At 39.3% G+C, this 17,475-nt stretch overlaps 1 protein-coding gene across 2 annotated transcripts in view; it reads left to right on the forward strand.

Annotated features, from left to right (window-relative positions):
• Nucleotides 1-339: 339 nt before the first annotated feature.
• Nucleotides 340-17,475, forward strand: part of adamts3 (ADAM metallopeptidase with thrombospondin type 1 motif, 3) — a 125,104-nt gene continuing 107,968 nt past the window's right edge. For both annotated transcript variants that reach the window (XM_034871436.1, XM_034871437.1), the window contains exons 1-3: nt 340-715; nt 1,072-1,093; nt 6,268-6,701. In XM_034871436.1, the coding sequence (XP_034727327.1) occupies nt 656-715; nt 1,072-1,093; nt 6,268-6,701 (516 nt within the window). In that variant the 5' untranslated portion in view covers nt 340-655. The remainder of the gene's footprint in view (nt 716-1,071; nt 1,094-6,267; nt 6,702-17,475) is intronic.

Here is a 17,475-nt window from a genome sequence, read left to right on the forward strand (position 1 = left end):
ATTCTCTATTCCTCTTCAATGATGTCAGGACATGGGGCCTGTTTTATTTTATTAAAGTATTGTTCCGCCTGCCCTCAGACTCAACCATTCTTGTTCTCAGTTCACGGATTGGAAGTTAACAAATGGCTATATTTGGGTTTATAATAAAGTTATTGGCATTAATGTTAAGTCTCATTCTGTCCTGGGATGGGGTTAGGGGAGATGGGGTTCTTCCCCCTCCTTCTCTGTCCCTCCATGTGTTTGAGACTCGAGGACAGGGCGGAGTGACGTCACTCAGGGTTGGTCTTCGCCGTTTATTAGCCAGGGGAGCCAAGTGCCAGGTTGCAAGAGCTTCACACTGCAGCTCTGTCCGGCCAGCGGCAGAGGGGATGTCCTACTAACTTCCAACAACAAAAAAACAAAAACTTTCTAGAAACTTTCAATCCAACAGAAACAAATTACACTGACTGACTGACAAAGTGTCGCAACTCGTCTCACTCCTGCGTTAATGAAACTTTTAGAAGTGTTTTTATTCTTTTGAACTAAAACAGAGGCTGCACATCCACTTTGATAACTGTTGAATGAGCCGCAATTGCGTAGTTTCATTCCGATTTTTTGTCTTGATTTTAATTTGACGGTGAGATAAAGGTGTTTCTTTATCACTTAAAGACTCGTGATGGCTGTCCTATCACTAGCGTTACTACTCCTAGGATTTGTATTGACTTCAGCTGACAAGGTAAGTGTCTGGACCGCTTCACATTTGACTCTCCAACGGTTGCTGAACTCGTTCGCTTCTCCCGTTAATATCAAGTCAGGCAGCTGTAGCGCTGATAGCGGTAGCACACACCGTTTTTTAAAACTCTCTCCAATCTTTTATATCTGGCTGTGTGAATGCGCACACTACTTCCTCTGTGAAGTCCATATTGACACTGCACACGCATGACTTTAGCCTGTTATATAAGACGTGTAAAATAGAGGCACTTTTGTTTCATTTTTACAAGCACCTTATGTGGCTGCTGGACTGTCAAATTAAGATGTCCTTCTTGCTTTACCGCATTTAACGATTTTTTTTGTTCTCACTCATTCTTACAGGCTGGTGACGTAGATAACGAGGGTAAGTCCTGTTTATTTTCTCTTCATCTAGTGCATAGTTAGATGTTAAGTTGTGAGAAAGTAGAAGGGAAACTCGGAAGAACAACCTTGCACTGAGATCAAGGTGGGAGGGGAGATTGTGTGTGAGGAGCTCTGTAATACACTCTCCCCCCTCTGCTACTACCCTACCATTCCCCCTAAACACACACACACACACACACACACACACACACACACACACACACACACACATATTACATGAGCAAACTGCTTCAAGGGCTTTGTTATACAGGAAAGAAAATTCCACTTCTAAATCTTGCACATCTGTTATCCATTCTGAGGTTAAGAAACAAGTGAGCTGCAGCAGCGTCCACCTAGGATCCTTTTACACCCGCCGTTATCTTCTGAGCACCTCAAGGCCCCTGGCACAGCGAGATGTCAGCTGCCAGTTAGACTGTGATGGAGTTTTCCTTGTAGTCTGCCACTGTCGGCTCTTCTTTTGCACATAATCAGCCTTGTAAATCAGTTATTGCACTCATTTAGTGTGGTTCCTCTTAAATGTTCACCTCCGACTTTCCTCCTTTTACAAGTTAAAGTCAAAGAGCCTCATGCGAGAAGCACTTGTACCAACACATGTTGTTCCCAAGTGATTCATGGGAACTTGTCACATTCAACAATCTCTTAGATATTAAACAGAATGATTTTCACGTTGTGAACAATCTGCTGTTCTTCACACTAAACTGAATGTTTTTGATTAAGATTTTAGAATTATATTGGCGTATTTGGCACAAGACTTTATGTGAATGAATATATGAATATATGGCTAAGCAGACAACTTCCAGGTCTTTATACAAGTTGCAGTGTACCATCAGCTACTGTTTAATACTCTCTCATCTGTTACTGTCATGCCTACTTTACTGTACACTTTTTTTTTTTATCAAGTTAATGTCAAAAGATTCCTGTTTAATTACAGTCACAATAGATTGCTAATATTCACAAATTTCGAACTCTATTGGGTCTCATAATACAACCACTGACGCTGCTGTATTTGTTCTCCACAAAGTTCTTTTTCCTCGTTTTTGTGAGCCAAACCTCCCACAAACAGAAGAACATGAAGCAGGGGCGTTGATTATGCTAATGATCACGTCTCATGAACGACCTCTTCATGAACATGTTGCATTCATCAGGTTGAAACAAGCGGTTTGAAAAGAGTTTTGTAACTCTAATTTTGAACATGTACGTGCAAACTAAACGGAAAAAAAGTAGGATAAGTAAACTCTTGCATGAGTTAAATTTAAGTTGACACGTTAAGTCGCTCCTTGTTTTTCATATTCATATAATTGCAATCTGAATGACTAAGTATTCTTAACACAAAGTGCTCGTCGGATTGTCTAACAGTGTCTAAAACTGGAACCTGCATCAGGCAATCCAGTTAATGACGACCATTTCACGTAGCGATTGTGCAATCTAGTGAATCTGTACTCTTGTGCTACATTGTACTCAGTGTAAAAACCCTCAACGATGTCTTTTTTGTGTTTCATATTTGAATGATTTGTTTTAATTGTCTTTAAATGGTATTTTATTGAAGTCTGTAACCATGGGCGTCAATGGAGGAAGTGAAAAATCTTCCTCAGAAACCTTTCTACTTTCTAGCTTTGCTTTTATACTTTGACACAATGCATCACTTTGAATAGGGAAAAAGAGAGGTACATTAAAGTGCTATTAGTAAAGTTTAGAGATACCATTGTAGCATTGGAGTGTAATATCATTTAGAACGATGCAGTGTAAAAGTAGTAGTACTCAGTGTAAAAACTAGACTAGGTTTTGGGTGTTAAATCCCTAAAGTGTGGCTTGGTGCTAGAGCAATCGCTCCTTAAGCAGCTACGTTATAAGAAATAGAAAGGTTTAGAAAAACCAAACAAACTGGCGTTGTTTTAATAGAGGTGGGAGAGAAATAACAAGAATCTGATTTAATACTGTGCTACTACAATAGTAGTAGTAGTTAAAAATGATCCACAACAATGACTGTTGTCTTGTTTTGTGGATGCGTTTTTGTGACTCCCTCATGCTAAGGTAGGCAAACTAAGTCCAGCGTGACAATAGCAGACTCAGCCACAACCAGGAACAACTACTACATAGAGATTGTTACTGACTGTAAAGGGATTCAGTGGCTATTGTTTAATTTATATGAAAGTCTTAAGGATTCTAACAAATAAACTGAACTCTTACTTTGATATGATTTGAATCCAAATTTACAGTTTTTAATAAAAAAATCTAAATGCACCTGCGTTGTAGTTCTGAAAGAACTATTGTAGAATGTACAGAAATGTGCTTTTTTTCCCCTCTTCTCAGGAGAAGAAATGGCTCTTGAGACCTGGGCCTCCTGAGGATTAAGTGGAACTCCACTATTCAAATACTCACTCATGAACAGAACTAATTCTTGGCGCCTCTTTGACTCATGGCTCTGTAACCTTTACGTCCTTTAAAGATTTGTCACAATAGTATTTCTTGCGAAAATGGCAAACTGTCTGGAAATAAAAACTATAAATTAGCCTTCCACATGTTGCACAAGATTTTCACATATCAGTGTCAAACGACTAACACGGTATTATTCTTTATTCATGTTTGCAGAGAGAGAAAAGCCATAGCGGGATGTGACTGGAGGTATTGGCCGTGTAAAAAAGGCCCTTGATGCATGTTCAAAACCGGACACGTGCCCGCAGTTTGCTTCGGTTGAGGAGATTTAACAAATGCTCTATGTCTGCTTATCTCTGTTAGCTTTTAAAAGCCAGTGTGATGATGATTCTACCATCCCTCACATCTTAATGTGCGTCATTTCATCAGTACTATCACCAGATTGGCTGTTTGATTTCTGTATGCTGTATGTCCAGAACGAGCACACTATGATTTGTAAAGTATGCCGTTTCCTCAGGCTTGTAATTTGAGTTTCACCATTGACACCTGTTTGAATGTCTTCTAGCCTAAACCTACAAGATAATTACGAGGTTTCCATATTCATTCTACATTTTTTTCCAACCAAAACCAAACCAAAGACTTTAGAATGTGTCTGCCATTGCACACATTTGGAAAAGCAAACCAAGCCTGGGTGGAAATTTCCTTTTTAAGAGTTTTTTCAAGGCCCACAGATTTCCTTTTACAATTGAGTTGACCACAAATTAGCCAATGAACAAGAGCCTGAGGGTTAATGAGGCATGATGCCAAGATGAAACACTTCTTGAATAACATCCAGTACAGGATGCATCTTTTTTTGTGAGCAAGGCATTTACTTAGGAAATGTAAAAGGCAGCAACTGCTTATCAAGATCATCTGGAAGGACGTTTTTCTTCTCTAGGCTGTCTAAATGAAATGCTTTAGTTTAGTGGCATTGCCAGATCTAAAGGTTAATTCAATTGACTTGTTGAATCTGTGATGTTGAACAAGGTCATGTATAAAACATGACAGTGTAAGAAAATCACAGCATTCTCATTCATTCAAAGACCAATACTTTGGCACAACATGAGTGTTGTTTCAAGACATACCCATGCAGAAAGTCTAGGTAAAATACCTTGTAGTGTGTACTTCTTCTATGGTTTACCTTTCAGGTATCAAGACAGAGGCGCAAACTTATAATTTAAAATCTGTCTTTAAGGAAAAATTAACTCTTACGTTGTTTTTTTGCATCTAGAATAGGCTTTGGCGTTATAACTGTATTACGGTATACCATGGTTTTAAGAAATCCCAACTGTACGTCTTTCAATACCGTCAAAAATACAGACACTCTTCCTTCTATTAAACTGATGCAGAGATGCTGAATTGAAATGATGTAGTGCACAGCCCGAGCCACCAGAGTTCAGTCTCTACTCTCAACTGGAGGATCAGGCATCTGAGCGGAGTAAAATGGCGAGGATCACGTAGTATGGGTAGATGCTAGGTTGTGCCCGATACACCTGTTAACGGCAACAAGAGCATACTGCGAAGGCGTCAGCACCTTTCACATAGACGTTACTGCAGTGTTTATAATTGACATCTACTCTTGATTCCCGATGTTAATAATGTATCCCCAATTTTGGATCACATTCCTGTTGGAACATGTCTGATTGTGTCGTTTTTGGTTTAATTTCCTTTTTGGGGATTTTTGCTGCTATGGGCTACGTTGTTGCTATAGGCTCCATAATAGCCTTTCCTCTGCTACATTTAGCTACATGCTAACAGCAGGGAAACCTGTAATCTTGGTAGCCAATGTTGTTAAATTTCTTCCCAATTTTGGACCACATTGCTTCCGGAACATGTCGAGTGGTGTAGTATTTGGTTCAGAAGCCTTAATTGGTGATTTCTTATGGTAGAAAGTGCTATAATACTTATACTACATTATAGGCGTTGTTTTTTGTTTGTTTCTTTACAGGAATACGGTCACATGTATTGAGTTTAAAGATAACAAAAAATCAGAATTTTGACTTTAATCACAGAGTTCTGACTTTTTTTTCTCAGAATTCATACACATTTGTTTACAGGTTGTCCTAATCCTCTCCCGTACATAGCGATTAGCCTGGTTAAATACATAGATACTGCCCCATCCTAATCTTGAATTCTTGAAACTGGACTTTAAACCTACCTGTAGCAATGTGGCCACACCAACACAATCTCTTTTTATGTTTTTTCTTTTATGATGGTGATGGTAGTAATATCCATAATAGTGATAAAATGGCCTACAGCCTCAGGAATAACCTGACTTTGGATCGTGTGCTGAAATCATTTGTTGATAAATAATTCAGTTGATAGGAAATTAATCAATAATACCAAATGTTCAACAGCTCCAGCTTCTTAACACTAAACACTAACACTTAAAATGGAAATCTAAAATTTTGGAAACATTGATGTATCGCCTTTGGTTGTCGTTTTTATATAACCCGTTACAGGTTTCTGTTTTTATGTTCTGTAAAACAAATAAACTAAACTAAACTAATTTTGATTCTGAAAACTTGTTATGGGTATTTTTAGGAGAGTTTCTTAAAATAATGTTATATTGATTGATAATTAAAATATTATTGGTTGCATGGAGTTCAGGGCATTATATCCTCAACACGTGAACTTTTGGACTGAGACTTAATTATTTTACACACATGCAATAGTTTATTGTTACTTCTACTTCCTGGTGGCTTGAAAAAAAGATCTCATTGTCGTTGTGTTGTTTTACAGACCAGCTGAGAAGCCGTCTGAAGGAATACGGCCTGGTCACTCCCTTCAGCACCGACTCTCGTGGACACTACCTGTCACACCTGCTCTCTGCCAAGCACAAGCAGCGTGTCAAAAGGGAGGTGTTTTCTTCTGGTGAAGTTGATCAAAAACTTTTCTTCAACATCTCCGCCTTCGGGAAGGAGTTCCACCTCCGTCTGCGCCCTAATAACAGACTGGTGGCGCCGGGCGCGATGGTGGAGTGGCACGACGAGATCCAAGGCTTCGGGAACGTCAGTGCCGGTGACGATGCCAGTATGGGCGCCAACCAGACCGGAGCCACCAGCAGGGCAGAGAGGATACTGCAACGTGAGCTGCTAAAAACAGACTGCACCTTCATCGGTGACATCACAGACGTTCCCGGGGCCTCGGTTGCCATTAACAACTGTGACGGACTGGTAAGTCCTCCTTAGCCATAAAGCTTCTTTACTCTCCTACCCCCTCAAATCCTGTCTTTTCATTACAAAAGTGCCATGACCTTATCAACTATACACTAATGGATTTTAGATGTCCGTATTTCCTGAGTTTAGCCCTTCTTTACGTCAGCACTCTACATTTTTACAGCACATTGTTCTTGGAGATATTCTTCAGGCCGACAGACGGAATAGCTTTTTATACAAATGTTTGTCACGGGTGAGTGGCCATCCATTGCGCCCACAGACTCAATGGATTTTTCCCCCCCAACCTCTTCTTAACATTAAACACAAGTTCCCTTTGTGCTCCACAAAAGTCTGCAGTCCTATCCTCCCCATCACCCCTCATAAAACACTTGAATAGTAATTGGGGAATGACCTGGGCCAAAATCTCTTAGAGTAGGCCAAGGGAACATCTCTACATTCATGGAAAAGCAACTCAAAGGATGTACTGTAACTCATGTCTCCTGATAGGCATTCACAATCTGTTAGAAGATAAAGCTGGTGGTAGTTTATCTTCATTACTCATTGGATTAAACCGAACCATCAAATAATTCACCCTATTCTATAAGGTTATTCTCTAAGATGGTATGTGCTGCGTGGGGGGGGGGGGGGGGGGGGGGGGGGTGATGGGGGAGTCAGGAATAAGTTATAAAAAGTAAAATGGTCAACCCTTGTGTTTAATCTTTTTGCGTGTTTAATTTGTGCATCACTGAACACAACAATATGGCTATTTTATGTATTTTTAGCCACACTAGTGGTGGGGCTCTAGGTATGACAAGGACGGTCGTGCCGCCTTGAAAGGGCATGCCACCAGACAACGTGGCAATACTGGGAACCATGCGTTTTATACCAGCACTTTTCTTGTGACAATTTACACAATAAATTTGTGAGAGAAAAATTGTTCCGTTCTGAACAGGCACTCACTCCAAACGGACACTGCACTCGTTTTTAAGACATTTATTGATTCTCTGAATTTCCAGTTTCTCCAGAATTAAATTTTTTTTTTTGATTTTGTTTTGACCAAATACCTGACAATATTCATAATTAAACTAAACTTAACTTTATTTTTAGTGTTTCGTTTGATGCTAATTAGCTCAGCATGCTTACATGATTGCTATAACAAGCTTAACTAAGATGGTGAACATGATTGACCTCATAGCTGCCAAACAAGCTGTCAGCATGCTGATGTTAGCATTTTTCTTATAGCCCCACTAGCAGAGCCAGCAACATGGCTGTAAACACTTTGTGCTGCTTTGGATGAGGGTTACATGCACTACAGTACATATAATAATATATTCATTTTTAGTTTTAGGGTTTTGGGGGGATTTTGGATTATCATCAAAAGAGAAAGTAACACCAGTTTCATTGATTTAGTGACATGTCCTCACTCATATTCATCTGAATGTACCTTGTTGTGCCATGCCATTTAATCTGTTCATTATCTAGTAGACACTACTAGAAATTATGATTGCGTTGGTGCTACTTTTGTGAAGGTATTAATGCTCACACCTGTCTTCATTGCTGCATATCAAAAGGCAGCACATGTAAGCTGTTCTTTCAGGACAAGAGTGACATGTGGATCTCATGAGCGTAAGAATCTCTGGGGCTTTAACTTAAATCATTGTGAAACATTAGTGCAAAACCTGGTGATCTGCCTTTTCTTAGGCAAATTTGTGTCCTCACAGATTTGTGTTTGTGTGTCGATTGTCAGAGGATGGCCCCAGAGTGTTCAGTAGGGACTCACTTTATTCTCTCCACATTACAACACATTCTGACAGTGTTGCTGGCCAGCAAAAAACTGACGTGGGTGTGTGAGACTGACATGCATTACTTCCCTGGAAAATTTCAACAGGTTGATTTACAATAAGAAAGCTGCGGGTGGTGTTCTGCATGAAACTTGAGTCAACCATCATATGATATCAAACAAACAATATACAGTATTTCTTCCAAGATGAAGGCTAAAATCTTACAGTAAATAGACTGAAATAAAAGCTCCTGTGAATAGAGGAAATGCTCTGGAGCAAGACACCGAACCCTAGACTGCTCGGTGCGCCTTTGCATGGGCAGCCCCCTCACTCTGACATCTCTACGTTTAGTGCACGTATAGGTACTGAGCATTAGTGTGTAATTCAGGCCTGTGTGTAATAACAACAGAGTGTACATTTTAATTTCCCCTTGTGGGACTAATGAAGGATACATTCATCTTAATCTTTTTGTCTATTGTCCAACACCATTGTGGAGGTAAGGATACTATTTCATGGGGCCATATAATCCCAAAGAATGTGTTAAACAATTTAAACTTGCCCATGAGAGTTTTACAAAGTTTGCTCAAAGATAACAACGAAGTTTTTGGCAGGAGGTGAAAAGCAAATCTTTAATATTTCAGATTTTTGATTCTATCATTTATCTAAAAAAATCTTTTTGACGTTTAACTGCTGATGTTTGACAGGCAGCTCTCTAGTGGAGCGCTCACTCAAGACTTTTTTATATTATATTAAATTGTAGTTCTACAACCTAAGGGGGAATATATTGAGATAAGAGATAACATATTCTCTCTGTATGACTCACATAATGATATTAAAATACTTTTTTCTTTTTCCCCAAGAAGCATCAGCTCTGCCTTTTTAAGAAATATTAATTTGTTCAATAACTTAATGTAAAGTCTACCTAATGTGCACAGCTTACAAACACTGATACAAGACGTTTTTCCCCATTTTAAACCAATTTAGAGAGCAGTTGTTAACCATTAGAGATTTAAGAAATCTTAAATATGCAAATTTTAGGATGCAGACTGCAGTTTCTAAGGTTTTTATATGATCCCACAGATGTCCACTGCCTGAAACAGAGCTGTTGAAGTGGAGCAAGTTTTACTAGACTATCAATGCTTAGTCTGAAACTTGTAAATGGGGCATTTAACGTCCAGTTGAATATGATGTATCGAAGCATCTGTTTGTGCAAGTGTGCAAAAAGCCTCACAATGAAAGGGGAGAGCTTGGTAATTACAAAGAGCTTGGCAGCTGTCAGTTAGCTCTGCCATTCATGGGACAATATGTAGTATTTTCATTGATTTATTAAGATCTTTCTGCCCTTTTAAAAGTAAAATATTGTTTCCTGTATGTCTGTATTTGCTGCGCTGCGAGCAATGTTTCATTGTTCAGCAAAATTCAGCAAAATTTGAATGTCAGAGCCACTCACCGTGAAATGGAAGAACGTACAAAACAGCAGTCCAACAACTTAATTCTTTCTGAAATGAACAACAGCATCTCCCAATATAATCTCCTAAACAAAGATAATGGCAGTCTGAACTTTAAGTCAGTCATTTGCACTGCAGGATTTGGCCGTTTCCTTTGATTGCAGCAGGAGGAAGCAGTTCATCACTAGGGCAGATTCAGTCTCTCTCAGACATTTATAGTTGAACCTCGCAGGAGCTTCAGGGCTGAAAGGGGCCACACAGGATGTGAGAGTTTTGCTTTGTAAATACTGTCGTGGCAGGATGTCACTTTGAAGACGCCAACAGCCATCAAAGGTCTGTTGCTTTGCCCAGTGGAAGGCTGATTTGAGAATGCTGTGCATGCAAACACTACATGTTATTGTTATGGTTTTGTTTGGGGGCAAATAAATACTCAAAATACTCACTAAAATCTGATTAAAAAAGTTGCAGCTTAAATATTTTCTAACATGTATACATCCCAAGAGGACTTGTTTTACTTTAAACTGCAAACAGCTAAATTTAGGACATAATGGGATATAAAATAAAGCATCCAAAGAAACAGGAAACCACACATTTTGGATGTGTTGGGACATAAAAGCTGGGTAAAAAATCAGTTTACACTGACCTGCCTTGTTTGTGGGTACAGATCAATGAAAACCAAAACGCATGTACTGCTATACTATTAAATTCAAGAAATGTATCAATGGATAGTTTTGAATGAAACAGTCAAAAATGTATTTATACAAAAATCTAGATAAAGTCTCATTTTATTAAATACTATTGGCAGCTCAATTACTCTGCAGTGTCACAGTTGCTACATTAAAAGAGCTCTGGTCATTTCTTTCTTCCCTTTCTATTACCGGAAGTATTTTCTGAGCTGTTGACATCGCAAGAAGACTTCATTAATCGTTAATTGTGATAAACTGAGCACTGTTACAGGAAGGAACACATTTTGGATATGGTGGGACATTCATTCTGGGTAATTTTCACTTTTAGAGTATTATTGTGTGTGTGTGCTTCACAAGCGTGCAAAATGTAGTCACCAAACGTGGTAGGTGTGTAGTGGAGATAAAAATGTAGGCAAGTTCGAAGACGGGTTTGGTTTGAGCAAGTGTGCCGGAGGTTGGGGGGTCGGAAACTACTGCTGGCGCCTCAGACAGTCTTTGTTGGGACCATTTCATGTGTTGGGGCACATAGTCACCAGCTCATTTGTGCCTTTTCTGCCAATTTTTCTTTTCACTCTATTTCTGGAAGAAGATATAAGCTTTCATTGAAAGAGGACCTTCTTAACAGTTTAGTGCCACTTTTCATCTTTACTGGTTGCTCTTCTTCTAATGCAGAACATGATCATGTTTTCTCCACAGGTAAAGCAGGACTGCATAACTGGAGATCAAACACTCGCAAAAACAGTGGTTGGTGATGAAAAAGCATGTTGTTGAGGGCCAGTGGTCTTTGATCTCAAGTGGTAGCCTTAGCCCTCACTAGGTGTGTATTTTACTGTTTCTTAATTATAGCCAGGCTGCTGTCTGGAAGTCTTTACTGCAACAAGCAGGCAGGCAGCCTTATTGCTTAATGCTTACGAGGCAGATATGTCCTCTGTTATAGCAACAGCAGCAGCAGTAGTAATAGTAGAAGTGTGGGGGTGAGGTTGATCTTTGCTGGCCAGTTTGGGAGACAGCATTCATGTTTTATGCATGTCAGGGAAACCAGGGAAGGGGGTTTCTTTGTAAAAGCTGATTTAACATGTAACCCCTCTGTTTTCTGCCTCTTTTAGTCTCATGTGCTGAGAAGAAACAAATCTGTCTGGGTCACAGCAGAGGGCACATTCTAAACTGTTGCAAAACTGAGTCTGTCAACTCATTAGCCCATTTATGTATCATGTTCACGCCAGTGATTCATGGTTTCTGCTACAAAACCTTTTTTTCATTATTTTTTTTCAATTTTGGTCTCGTTACCACAGTTAAGTATTAGGAAGATTCTACGGTTAAGCTATTATAAAGTTGAAATGGTATTCTTTATTTTAGTTCACTAGCTGGTATCCGGGTCTTATCAATTATCCTTTGACACTGAGAGAGATCCTGCTGATTCAAAGTCAGCTCTTTGTCATCTTTGTGTGGGCAGTGTGTTTAGAACGAGCTTCCTGTGGAGCAGAGTAACAGAGGTCTGTCCAGATCCACATTATAGAGATCCACATATCTTATTGCGGATATGTCGCTAGTTGCACTACAGAAAACTAGGTTAGGGGTAATTTAGACACAGTGTCAACATTTCATCGTCTGTCCACCCAAGAGCCCTACCATGTACCTTGGTATCAAATCTAAGGAATATCATATGTAATGTTTGTTTTAAAACATTACTATCCGCTGAAATATCATTGTCAGATTTTTTTTTAAACTCCAATATCAGTTTAAAAGAAAATTAGTATTGAGCAGGTAATTACAGGTTCACATTCATGTAACCTTTCTGGCCGTGTTCTCAAAGCTTTGCTCTAATATTTATTCACTTTCCATGCATCTGGCATTCCCTTGCCAGATGCATGTGCATACAAGTTCTGACTAATGGCTTGAATGATCGCTGCATGGGAAGGAGGGATGCTGATGGTTAGGTTTTATGGCTGAAACAAAAGTCATGATGTCAGTGATTTTGCAGCAGCAACAGACTGTCTTGTTTGTGAAACCTTGTTTGCTTATGTGGTTCAGAAACTCTTTGTGATGCTCTTTGATATTTTAAGGCTAATCTGTGGACCTTAATGAAGATGGATAAGACTGATAAGGATCCAAAAACCTTATATCCTGTACCCATCCTCTGGATCTTGCAAGATCAAAGAACAGACATACAAGCTGGTAAAATCTTTAATACTTTTACACTGTTTTTTGAAAATATGGGCTCCATGAAGGCATTTGCTTCCGTTTAGGGAATATAATGACAGTGTTTGATCCTAGAAACACACCTGGTCTGTTATGGAGTTTTTTTGTGTGAAAGGGCAGTAGTTTTACAAGTACAGTACGCCCCTTGTAAACAGCTGGAGGCAGCAACTCAGCTGAGGATGGTTGGTTTTGTTAGTCTTGTTTCTTTTTCAAGTGGAAGATAACTTATATAAAGTCTTTGGAAAAAAAGATTAAATACGAAGGAATGTGATTGACCTTGAGATGTTAGAAGTGGGTGTATATTGTATCATTCCCATCCTCTTCCTCCCACAACACGACTCCTAAGTTCATATCTGGCCTTGTCTTGTGTACACACATGAATACAGGGTTCTCTTATCACAGAGCCGATGGTTAACATACTGCAGATGTTTTATTGTGGAGCCCTGAAAGGCAAAGAGGTGAAACATCACGTTTGATGTATTTTTGGCCTTAAGGACTTATCTTCCGTTTTTCAATGAGCTGTGAAGAACCTGGAAGATGGTGAAGTAGAAATGAATGATCTGTACATGAGGAGTAACTCCCTCACCCTCACACTGTTACAAATTACATAACCTGTAATGGAGTCCCAGGTCTCCCTTTTAATTTTCCTCTCAGCCTTCAGGCAAATGTGGAGATGAGCCACCAGTGAGCTTGAGTTTAGTGTTCTCATCGCTGCAGGGCTAGTGCTGATTTATAATTTTAGATGACTCTTAATATGCCTTTTTGGATGTAACACACAGCTGACATCAGTTTAACTCCCAGCAATGTTGAAATGAAACACTTGCACTTTGGAACTCATCTAACGTATTGTGTCTCTTGGAGTATTATATGCATTAAGATGTCCTAATTATCATTGTAGTCATGTGCTTAGTTTTTAGCCAAGCGTTGTCTCACTTTGGTCCGGATTCAAATATCTCAACAACTATTTGGGTGGTGCTAAGCTCCACATGGAGCCGCTGCAAAATGGCCTCTGGAAGGAACTTGTTTTGGTGGAACGTGTTCAAAAGTTTTTTTTAGTCGTGCAAGAAAAATCAATGTAAATGTATAATTTTGTAATATTAAGGTTTGTTTAAACAGAATCTGTACTGTCTGCACACATAACTTGACTATCAAAAAACACGGATATCTTTCCTGTTAAGTTCAAAAGTTGTTTTAGTCGTGCAAGAAAAATCTCAGATTGGACAGATAGTCAAGTTAGGGTCTTATTTTACCCTTCAGAGATCAGTCAGCAGTTAACCATAGTCCTTGGGAATTGACCAGTTTAAAAATTCCAGTCCAATCCACACTAGGGATCCGCTGACTTTTGAGTTTGATGTTTGAGTTGTATATATGTCAACAACTCTAGGATGGATTGGCATGGAATGTAGGTACAGACATATCCCCCTCAGGATGAATTTGAATAACTTCGGCAATCCTTTGACATTTGATCTAGCGTCCCCATCCGGTTAAACGTGACCAAAGGACATTTCAATCAAACTCAACTGCACTTTGTGTTTAGCGCAAATTAGGGAATGTTAGCATGCTAACATGCTTAAATAGGGAATACAATACCTGCTAAAAACAGGCCCCCAGGAAGTGTACTGGGCTTTGAAGCAAATTAAACATAGTGGTCAAACAGTGGAATTACAACTCAAGGCCCGTAACGTCACTTTTTTTCATATTCATACCTGGCAAAAAAAGATGACCGTAAATCATTTTTTTGGGAGAATCACAACCCAAAATTACTCGTTTAACTATCAGAATTTGGTCCATTCAGATTGATAACGTTTGGAAAGTCTTGAAGGGATGCAAAATTAGGTAATCTAATCCCCATACAAGTTGGCAAAGTGCTTAACCAGAAGTAGCTGCTCGGCTCTTTGTGCCACACAGTGTGGAAGCAGTAGCGATCGTCCGGGTAATTTTGAGCTCAATGATGTCTTCATGCACCTCGGAGCAACTCTTAAAAGGAATGAACGGGGTTCTGCCTTGTTTGCTTATTCCAGTTCTTATGTTACATCCATGGCTAAACATCAGCATGTTGGCTTTGTCCTTTTGATCATGTTAGCATGCTGACAGTGAGCTCAAAGCACCTATGTTATGTAATGCCTTTGTGCTAATCTTTGCACGACTCTACTAAAATAGTTGGAATAAGAATTCTTTGATGAAAAATTCTATAGGTTTTACCTATTGTTTTTAATAAGGCAGATGACATCTTTATTTATTTGATGCTGTAGACATCAGCTTTGTGTCTGTGATACATTTTTGTTGTATAACCAAACAGATTTGTTCACGTGTAGAGAAATAATTACACCATGGTATTTCTAACATTAATTTATCTGCTTGTACTAGGGCATTGTAGGTAATTGTGGGTTGCAAATCAATTATCTGGACTGCTTTTATGGCATAATTGAATTCATCCATCCACATCCCTGCTCAAATATAAAAACATAATTAATGTAGTTCTTAATTGAATATCCAGAAATTCTACAATGCAGTTTTGCTGTTTTCAGGAAGTTACAATCACAAAATAAATCTGTTCTTTAACTTGAATAATCTTTCATGCTGGGGATGAAAAGCTGCCAAGTCCTATCTAAAACCTCAGATCCACTTTGATCCCCACTGATATACAAAACACTGTAGAAAACTATATGAAGCACTGCAGAAGATGTTACAAAACACCACAAATAGCAGTGTAATGAGAAGTTGTGACGCAGGCTATGTTTTCTTAATTCAGAGCTGTTAGGTGTAAACGATATCAATGTGATTGGCTTTACAGTCACATAGAGACCATTCAACACACATGCTGACATCCAGGTTTTTCCATTCCTTCTGATTATGGAACATCAGATCAGTGTCAATTGTGAAAGGGAGAAAATAAAATCTTACCTTTGGGCACTTTCAGCTGCAACATGAAATGTGCGTATGTGCCACAAAGTACTGTCTTTTATTTCAGCATGCCAAATAAACTGTAAGCTGCTTGGAAATGCCTTAAAGCAACCATGAAATCCTGCTTCCGCCTCACTCATTTGTTTCCATGAAGCAGGACTGCTGGAACAAAAACCTCCTCTTACTCCGTGTTGCTGAAGGAGCAGGCTTTGGCAGACGGACTGACAGACTGACAGATACAGTCAAACAGACAGGCAGACAGAGAGTGGCAGAGCTGACCTGAAAACATCAGTGACTGGATGTCTGACTGTTGATCTTAACCTTTAACTTGCCAGCGGCTCTGTTAAACTTGGCCACCTCTTAAAGTGTGTCATGTGTTGCATAATCGGCTCTGCCAGCCAGAAAGGGGGAGGCACTTCTGTGTCTGTGGTGTGTGTGACTCACGAGTGTAAACACACTGCAGTCCTGATGGGTAATGCATCAGTTGGAGTATCCTTCAGAGCAAAAGCCTGCCCGTTGGAGGACATTTTAACTAAAACTCTCTCCTGATGCTTCACTGTCAGTCCCAACCCGGCAGTTTTAATACCTCCTCCTCAAAATCCCATGGCAAAACTTTGCCTCGAAAGGAAACGTTTAACACCTCTGAGATTCATGAAGAGTGACAATATGAGCTAATAAGATAAGCTAATGTTTTGCTAAGAGCTACGTGTGTTCAGTGGGCTAAACTTTTGGCCTTAGAGACATAAAAGAGCATTTTGGACAAGCACAGCTTCTGACATATCTTGAGCTGCCGTGGAGGGAGAAAAAAAGCAAAGAAAATATCCTATTTGATTAGAAAAAGAAAGTGAGCCAGTTCCCCTTTGCAGTGAACTGTAGACGGGTACAAGAGTTTTATTCACTAATAGTTGTTAATGTTTGGGTATATGGTTTGAGGTACAGGAGGGGAGGCACACAGTTCTCTCCTCAGCAGCCAAGGCTTCAGTGCAGTGTGTACTGCAGGGTTGTTTTATTGATATTTATGTGTTTAAACATTTTTAATCATGACCTATTTAAACTTAAGAGGAGCCCACATTTTCTGTTGTTGTTACAGAAGGACATTGAGAGCCTTTCACCAGTGTGAGGTTTTATTTTAAGTTTTTGAAATTGGATGCTTCGACGACTCCTCAAAGCCATGTGCAAATGTTTGCTCCGTTTCGTCAGGCAACACAAAAAGACAGAACTGAAATACATTTGTCTATTGTTTCTCAACATGCAGCCTGTTTAAGCTTTCATAATCTGTAAACTTTCTGGTTTTGACTTTCTAAAGTTCCAAAAAAAACTTAAGAAGGCAACAAAATCTGCCTAAATTCATCAGACATAACTTCAAACACAGATATACACAAAAGAAGTCATGTTCATTTTACGACTTTAATACACTTCTGCAATTTTGTTGTTGTTGCAAATGTCTGTTCATTAATGTTAAGCATTCTCAAAAATAGGTGTCTACTTGCCTCCCCTGCAAATCACAACAAATTAACGTGTGTATTTTTTCCCCTTAAAGTTCCTTTAAAGGCTGGGGATGAAAATGGCAGGTAATGATGACGAAGGTTTGCTCACATTTTTAAAAGCAAACACACCTTTGAACAACACCAAGGGTGAAAGGTGGCAGTGTCCTGGCTGAATTCAGACCTTTTTTCAACGTTGCAGTACCTCAATTTTTTTTGAACGAAAGCACGTTCATACCAACCTCCTTAAGAAGTTTAGACTGAAAGAGACTGTTTTTGAAAAACATTGA

This window comes from Etheostoma cragini, chromosome 5, assembly GCF_013103735.1.
Source record: "Etheostoma cragini isolate CJK2018 chromosome 5, CSU_Ecrag_1.0, whole genome shotgun sequence".
Taxonomy (NCBI): domain Eukaryota; kingdom Metazoa; phylum Chordata; class Actinopteri; order Perciformes; family Percidae; genus Etheostoma; species Etheostoma cragini.